The sequence below is a fragment of the Myzus persicae genome, unplaced genomic scaffold (genome assembly GCF_001856785.1).
Source record: "Myzus persicae strain clone G006 unplaced genomic scaffold, MPER_G0061.0, whole genome shotgun sequence".
NCBI lineage: Eukaryota > Metazoa > Arthropoda > Insecta > Hemiptera > Aphididae > Myzus > Myzus persicae.
In genome coordinates this window covers 36,746-46,036 of record NW_019104362.1, presented here as the reverse complement: position 1 = coordinate 46,036, position 9,291 = coordinate 36,746, and the positions used below count along the sequence as shown (strand labels likewise).

General features: G+C 30.3%; 1 protein-coding gene across 1 annotated transcript; it reads right to left on the bottom strand.

Annotated features, from left to right (window-relative positions):
- Nucleotides 1-2,077: 2,077 nt before the first annotated feature.
- Nucleotides 2,078-8,634, bottom strand: LOC111041507 (multiple inositol polyphosphate phosphatase 1-like). Its single transcript, XM_022325784.1, has 10 exons — nucleotides 8,514-8,634; nucleotides 5,816-5,998; nucleotides 5,393-5,524; nucleotides 5,146-5,324; nucleotides 4,895-5,020; nucleotides 4,675-4,807; nucleotides 4,494-4,594; nucleotides 4,310-4,419; nucleotides 4,006-4,212; nucleotides 2,078-3,259 (listed from the first exon to the last, which is right to left on the bottom strand). Exons 2-10 carry the CDS (start codon nucleotides 5,979-5,981, stop codon nucleotides 3,016-3,018), a joined length of 1,398 nt encoding a protein of 465 aa, XP_022181476.1. The 5' UTR covers nucleotides 5,982-5,998; nucleotides 8,514-8,634; the 3' UTR covers nucleotides 2,078-3,015.
- Nucleotides 8,635-9,291: the final 657 nt, after the last annotated feature.

Genomic DNA, 9,291 nt, shown 5'->3' with positions numbered 1-9,291 from the left:
AAAAAATGGTTTGCTCTAGACGCATTGTTTGTAACTCTACAGCGTTTATATATTATACAACAACGAACCTTACAAGATTTTAAGAACCAATCATTAATTATATTTGTCCATGTTCCTTGTTTTAGAACTGTATATGTTTTTTTTGTGTTTTTTTTGCCATAAATTATACTACAGGGATTCATTTTAAGAAAGTCTCTATAAGGAATATCAAATTTAAATATATTTTTACCATCTGATGATCCATCTGATTCATCATCTGTTTTAGAGCTAGTGCTGCCAGAGTCATATTCTTCAACAGTATTAGGTTCTGTAATAAGTGGATATGAACACTTTCGCCTCAGAATAGTTTGCCAAGAATGACGGTCGTGATATAAATTTATGTATAAAGAATTGGCTGATAATTTTCCATCCAAGCTATTACTGCAAATGCTAAAACCAAACTTGCAAATTCTTGCAAATCAGTAGCTATCGTTTGGTTCCGATTTGGACCGATTCGGAGTACTTGGGTGGGCCAAGTGAATTTGGCCCACCCTTAAATTTCTCAAAAACCGGTTACTTGCAAATTCTAAAATTGTGCTTGCAAATTCTTGCAAATTACTTGCAAAATATTGTTGGTGCTTTGAAGTAAATTCTATAACTTGGGTGGGCCAACTTCACATACGTATATTTGGTTTTTGTAAATAAGACCGCGAGCCGCATACGACTGTGACGAGAGCCGTGATTTGGCCACCCCTGCTATATAGACTAATGTAGTACTATAGTTTATAGTTTAAATACATTTTCATTATTCTACCGTGCCAAGACTCGATGTGTTATTATGTTCAATGTGGTTTAATTACAAACCAGGTCTAGGGCAAGTGATCCAAAATATCTGTTCAAAGACATGACAGTGGACACGTATGGCTAAAGGGTTGATAAAAATCTCCAACATATTTTCAGAATCCTTTGTTTAGTCCTGAACAAAAATGATTATTGTCATCAATCTCAATTATAATAGATACTAGACATATTATATTTGTTATCAATATAATTCTGTTCGAATAGATATTCTAAATAGGTATACCTATTTTATTAATAATGGAAAAACGTTTATATTAGGATTACAAATGTGTACAAATGGATCAACGATAATTGGTTTTTTTAGTTCTTTGAATAAGGTGGTGCTAATGTAATGGACCTTTCAATTAGTATACATTTTTTTTTAATTTTGACGAGTTTTGATACTTTACACAATATATCAGTTTTAGTTATTTTTTTGAAATTAAAAAAACATTGACCCTAGAGACTTGAAACTTATTGTTAAATTAGTGCTATTACGTACGTGGGTTTTAATTTTTACTAAACCAAGGTGACGACGTGACGTTCAGTTTTTCAGATAGCTGTCTTTATGTTTAAAAAGTCGATATGCCATTTGCTGATCATCTATAGGTTATTTTCAGACATAATGCTTTATGGTGTGGTTTTTTAATTGTCTTGCGGAAATAATATTCATTATCTACATTTTGTAACCTATGCAAATATATATACACTATATACAGTTGATACCTGCTTCATTTGTAATATCGATTCAACACAGAAAAAAAAATATTTCGTTGCTAATGCAGAAGGAAACAACTATAATATCTAATCGTTCTAGTAACAGATTTTTATAAACTGTATAATATGTATTATGTGATTATAACAAATTGTACATACGTTTTATTGTTTTTTTCTAATTGCAGGTACAACAAAGTAATTTTAAATATTTCATTTATATTAATACAAATAGGTATAATGCAACATCAAGTATTCAAAAACGTGCGTCTCATTTAATACACAGATATATTACGGCTCGTCGATCGGGTGATTGTTAGCTAACTTCTAATAATTAAATATTAATATTACCTATTTGTGGATTTAGGGCCAGTTGTACAGTCTGTGATTAAACTCCGATTACGCTTAATCAGCTGTTAACAGATATTTAACTGGCCAAATTCGGCCGGTTAAACTGTGATTAACTTTAATCACAGACTGTACAACTGGCCCTTAATTTTAGTTTTAATTTACAATATATATATGAATAAGTACATACACAAAATGTTAAAGTGTTAAATGTTTTTTATTGTATAATATATATTATAAATTTGAACAAAATAACTATAATTAGAATATGTACCATTGTACTTAGGTAAAATATTTCATAATTACAATCAAATCAGGTTTCAGCTTAAATCCAGCGTACCTATGCCGTTTGTGAGATCAAACGTAGAATGATAAACCAGTCGAAATATATATAAGTAGGAAAAAGTAAGGTTTATGTATTTTATTAGATAAAACTAAATATTGATATTATAGTTTATTTTACTTATCATCTGCATGACTGCTGTTTGGGAAGTTTTACTATCTATTCAATATAAAATGATTCAATCCCGAGTATTTAGTTAGGTACATCATGGTTATAATACTATAGAAATATGATCAGCTGTAGTAAAATTAAATAATTGTACTGCTTGTAATAAGATATTACTAATATCATTTTTGTAAACATAACGTCTCCACTGATAATATTTTGTAAAAAAAATAAAAAAATAATAATAAATAGAGATAAAGCTAAAAAAATATTTTTAGTAACAAATAGTAGGTATATTATTAAAGTGACTTTCAGTTTGAACCATAGACAGAAAAGAAAAGTATGACGTGTCAGTGCAGTAATTTACATGATAATGACTAGTTGGATTTAGCCGGATGGGAGTGTTGTTATTCTTTTGTGTTTTGAGAAACATTTACACGAGTAGCTCGAACAACAATATAAAAATATTATATCATAGGTATAATGACATCCACGGAACTTCGTAACATTACACTGCTAGAATAAAATATCCTAAAAATAGTATGAAAATAATGAAATTTACTATTATTTTTCAACTATTTAAATATTGACTACGTTCTAAAGTACTAAAAAATAATATTTATGTAATAATAATCATATAATTTATGACACAGCCAAATGAAAAAACGTCATATTCGTAATACTATTCAAACGTGCAAGTATGCAAGTACGATTGGAATCAGTGCGGTGACCAAAACGGCGCCCTGAACACCCGACGCTCGACTACGGTCGCGACACACTTCGTCGTTGCAGCCATTTGGTCCCAGATAGTCTTTGAATTTGTTCTCCACAAATTTCCAAGAGCACAGACCGACGTTACAACCCGGGTAATCGTACACACCCTCGTTCAAGTAGAACATTACTTTATTCTCTTCGTCGCCTTGATCACACCTGCAGCGATACATAATAATATTAGTATAATAATACATAATATTAGCGTACATACAATAATTTAAATTAACGGGTTAAACAATAAACAATGATTACGCACAGTCAAACAGTATTGTGATCGTAACGATAGTTGTACCTATACGTCTTGTATTATAATATACACCAGTATACAATATGTCAATATGACATTGTTATAAGGTTAGTTAGGTTTATTATAACTTATAATATATTATTGTAGGTAAACAATTTATTTTTTATAGGTTATTAATCAATGGTATAATATGATAGTTTAGTACTTGCATTGTACTGGCGTAAAACTTATATTATAGCCTGCACATAGGGGATTTGTCTATTCAATACAATACCGTGAACTGTAATTAAGTATAAGGTACTAAAACAATATATAGACCAAATCGATGAACTTGCACTTGTTTATGGACCGAAACTGCAAACTTTTAATTTTTATTGAAATTACAGAAAGATACTGAACTATAAAGAACTAGAAAGATTAGATTTACCTATACTTTAACAACATTTAAACTAAAACTGTACATGCAATCAATTTAAAGATTTTATGTTATATTCATGTGGTGTCTTTGCTTAATGATCACAATTATAATAGTATGGAAATAAAGAAATTTTTACTTAGGTACACGATAATTTAAATTAGGTTAAAACTTATTTCATATTAAATTCTAAAAAGCACTTTTGTTTCAACACCAAGTTTAATATAATATTATGCTTACTTGTAAAATACGGCGGCAAAATTACTGGAAAATGGGTCCACTTGCGACATTCTCCATTGACGACGATACTGAGCATGGTAATTGGAGTGGGTTAGAGGAATCGTGTCTTTTGCCACGCCCAAAGCCAATAATGTAGTCAACAACCCGGCCGAAGAACCAAACCTAAATACAGCCGAAGGTCTATCGGAATCGTTTTTTGCTACAGCACTAAGAAGAAATCCAATAATAATAATTAAATCTGATAAATTGGTTACCTATAACTATAAATGACGAATTATGGGCAAGTATACTTTTGGAATCTTACTTCAAATATCCCATCAGCTCTTTTGCGATCGGACATCCCACCTTTGTGTTTATTTCAGAACCGTAACCGTATTTATAGTAATAGTCCAAATCTTCGTAATATTCTAAAAGCTGAGTACAAAAATTAGACACATTAATAACTGTAATCAAATTCATATCGGTTTGTTAGCACTTATCGCACACACCTGTAACTCTTGTCTAGTGAACAGGCCACACCATGCCGGGTAAGATTCGATCACGAGCGCTTTATTATACCGGCATGATTCGTACATCGCATGAATTATACCTGAAATTACATATAAAAAATAAAACGTGTTAGGCTTGTGAAAATAAGCTCCACAATTAATATTGTAGAGGTATACTTACTGTCAGTTATGTTTTCCAGAAAACCCAGTCTTTTACTCATCTGGCTCACCATGTCCAAGTATTCTGGTGATTTACGAAACAGCGAAGCTTCAGAATTGTGGACCGCATCAGTCCACTTAGGACAAGACTCTAACTGAAGGTTAAGGAAGGTTCACAATTTAATCATGAGTAAAACGAGAGTAATTCAATGCAATATTATATATATATTTATTTTTAATACCCCGATAAAACTAGAATTGTTTTCGATTTTTTCGATTGGAACTTTGGATTTGAAGTCTTCTCCAAACATAGTTTTAGAAAATTCCTCGGCGCTGTTCATAACTTTTCTGTCTTCACTGGCATAAATCTAACAAACAAGAACAATTGTGCAATCAATAAAACTTTTTTTTTAAATTTGTGAGGTGCCTACTATACTTATTACAACGATTTAAATATAATTATATTTTTATAATAACTTTTAATATTATTCACTTTAAATGTATCTTGGTTGATCTCTTTTACTAAAACTTCACTCATTTTGTCTTTCATCCTTTTTGCGAGTAGCTGCATGTCCATCCTACCTTGAGGGGAAATATCATCTTCTGAAGTTGGATTGACTTCAAATTCCCAACGTTTTAAACTGTCTAATACGTTTTTACATAAATGTCCATCTGTGAAGTTAAAATAACATTATATTAATATTACCTATCATTTAATAGTTCAATACTTTAAAACGTACTTCTACGTTCTTCGTGATTTCTTATCACCCTATCTTTGAATAGATGCAACTGACGAATTGCCATGGACTCGTTGGTATTCGGGTAACTGGTGCCCGGTCTGATAAACATCCATACAAATGTCGGTCGGCAATCTAAATTGAAAATACAGTTAACTATGCGGTATTGTCTTTATTAGGTGTACTATAATAATCATAAAATAAGTATTTAATTATTATTCTAATATTATATTATATTAAATAAAGTAGGTACAAACAAGATGCTTCGATGATTCTAAAAACGATGAGAAAAATCAAAAATATAAAATATAAGTCCACATATTATATATTATAATTTATAAGAGTTGTCATCGAAATTCTAGTAAGTTATAATTTAATATCCACAATATTATGTTAACGATATGAGTATATGCTCTGCAAACTTACAAGGCACCGGTTTGAACTTTGAGTTGAATATTAGTTGATAGGCCGTCTTGTGTGAAAAGTAAAGGTATGGATCCTGGTCGGTTGGTTCGTAGCACGATTCGCCGCCAGTCAAATCAGCAGACAAGAACGCGAGCAACAGCAATACTCTTGATGATTGACCCTTCATTGTCACGGGTCGGTGAACTATATAAATTATTTTTAATTCTTTAAATTGAAATTCTAGACTAGTCGTATAGTTTCACGTCTTATAGACAATGTCATTGCAGATGATCCCGATAGGTAGGTATGTGACTCAAGTCACATATAATACGTATAATATTGTATAGAGTTGAGGACAAAGACATTGAAATTAATACATGCTCACAGAAAATAAATACTTTGTTAAGTCAATGATTACGATACTGTCATTGTTGCACGCGATATTATTAGTATTTATTAATATGATATTATAAATTTATATTATAAACGACGGGTATGAGACGATTACACCCGTGTTGGGAGTCGGGACGGTATAACGAAACTGAAAAAAAAACAATTGAACATAAAGTGGCAGGTAAAACTATGTTTATACATTTACCTCGAATGTACTATAATAATATCATGTGGTCATGTGTGGTGTGTGGGTAATACAAATACACGTCACAGCTGGTCACACGCGTCTGATAATATTATTGTTGTTGCAGCGATCGCCATGTCGCTTACACGTCAAAACTAATTGGCGAACGTACGTTTATCAATGACAATCAAAGGAAAATTTAAAATTATTTTCGGTAGTTATATAATGGATACATAGAGAAAGGTCATAGGAAGTGTTCCGTATCTGCCGCAGTATTTTGTCCATCAATTTCGTATCAGATGTATTAATATGAACGCTATTGTTTTTTTATACCGATCTGAACATTAAGTTTACAGTCTTTTTTTTTTTGGTCCGTTTTTCCTACAAACTTATATTTCTAACGATGTATTTTTATTTAATCATTCGAATATCATTAATTTTTGGATTAAACGTGTACTATTGTTATAATATTTATACATTTGGTGAACTATATTTTATACTGCAATTATTATACAAATTAAAATTGTTTACATTTTATAATTTAATATGATTCTAATATTCTTCGTTACAAAAAAAGCTATATTTTGTCATGACCTACATTATTATAAATAAGTAGATAGAAAAAGCGAAATGTTATACTTTTAGGTTATAACGTTTTCGATGATATTATAATCAAGTATTTTTCAATAAAATAGATAATTTCAAAATTACACTATAATACTAGCTAGAGTCTGTGAATAATGCAAGTTCTAACTTTTAAACTATAACGTACTTACAGGTTATAATTGATCGATAACCTATATTTTGTTGATACTTTTTTTCAGGTTCCTACTCATAAAATGGAATCGGTTTAAATATTTGAAATCAACAATTAACACTCAAGAAACAACAAACTGTCATTTGCTATAGGATATATACACCATATACACACATACCTACCACCAAATTATTATTATTGTTTTTTTTTTTGGGGAAGGGAGAAGTGCATTTTGCTTTACAATTGTATACTGTTAACTTTATTTATTTTATTTATAGTTCTACATTTGACACGTGCTTAAATAATATTTATGTAATGCATGCATACAAAGACATAATATTATAAAACCCGGTTACCTAGTTCATATTGGTATTCGGAATTCCGTCAACCGTTATGATTTTAGAGAAATAGTGGTCCAAAAACTATATTATTTTCAATATAATATAGTATTTGGACCAAGGTTTTTTTTATAAAAATCGTAACATTTGTCGAACTCCAAACAAACTAATCGGATTATACTTAAAAATTCAATAATAGGTAGGTACTTACTATTAGACTGTAATAGGAATAAATTAAAGTTTTTCTACAAGTTTTCTTTAGTTACGTACTACTAGAATATGATTTACTGGTACATATAAAGTAAGCTAAAGAAACTGTAATTTAACCTAAATGTAGGTGACAATAGAAGAAATGTTTGTGGTCAACGAAATGTGCTGCTTGAAAGAATAACAGCATTCCGAATTGTTGTTGGTAGTTTGATATGTTTAGTTCTCAGTGAAAACAAACAAAAATACATTCTTAGTGTCATATTAAACAGTTTGTTAACATATTTTGAGGAACTTAATTAAATTACAAAAACAAACATATCATGTAGGTAGTTATACACATTATTTATATAATATATTGTATTAATATATACATTATGTATATAATATAATGTGTTATAAGCAGATGAGTTTCATTTTTTTTAGGTATAAATGTATAAACATATTTTGTGCTTTAGTGACGTATAAAAAAAAATTAAAATATTTACAAAATTATGTCATTATACAGGTTATACACGAGTAAACATCAATTTCATGGCTATTCATGCAGTAGCCGGTTTTTATACTTTTTTTTATCTCCATTAGCAGTCAATTATATTTAAATCAAACACAATACATATTTGTTTTTTAATCAACGTACCTGTTTATCAATAACGCGTACAAGTCTAAATAGTTATAACTTATAATACAATACAATATTAATAATCATATAATGCGTTAGCTGGTTATAATTGAGTATGCACTAGGCGTATAATTTTGTCACGTAGGTAGGTACATACTGCCGCGCGGAAAAATATACAACAATCACCTTAAAACAATACCTAATTAATAATTTTTTACCTTGCAATAATGTTGATGGTTATCCTCAAAAATATAGCGTTTTATACGAATATTGCCACGACAGAATAATAATACTTCACAACTTAGGCTTAGTACACATCATCGTCCATGGCAAGATGACTGATGAATGCTTACAAAACGAGACTGGTTCTGTACAGTGTGTAGGTACCATACGTCTTCGCTTGTAGTCCGAGATCCCCTCCCAACAGCTAGACACGAGTTCACTGCACTATGCACTAGCAGCTGGTCCTGCAGTATGTGTTACTGTAACAAGGTATATAGGTATTGGTATGGGTATAGGTACAACTGGTTTACTACGAATATGTTTACAAGCAATATGCATTTATTTCTATTTTGAAAATGTGAAAATTAAAAAAACAACTTGACAAGCGCATAATAATAATAAAATACAACCGAATGACGGTAAGTTCTGCTGCAGTAACGGCATCGACGTGAATTCTTGTTCTAAGACTCTATACGTTATATTATTATAGCCGTCTCAGTCTCGTCTATTAATAGGTATTATAATTTATAGAAAATTTAAATTGTTTTTCATTTGCTGTAGAACATAATATGTCATTTAAACCAAAGCCGCCCAAACAAGTTTATCAACCTAAACATTTTAAGCAAAAAATATATGGGTACCTGCCTACTTAAAACGAAAAAATAATTTACTATTCATATACTCTTACTGGAAATTGGAATGTTTATTCAAAAAAGGACAGGATGCTTTCTTCCGTAACACTGCATCTTCTAGTGTATAACATATTCATATTAT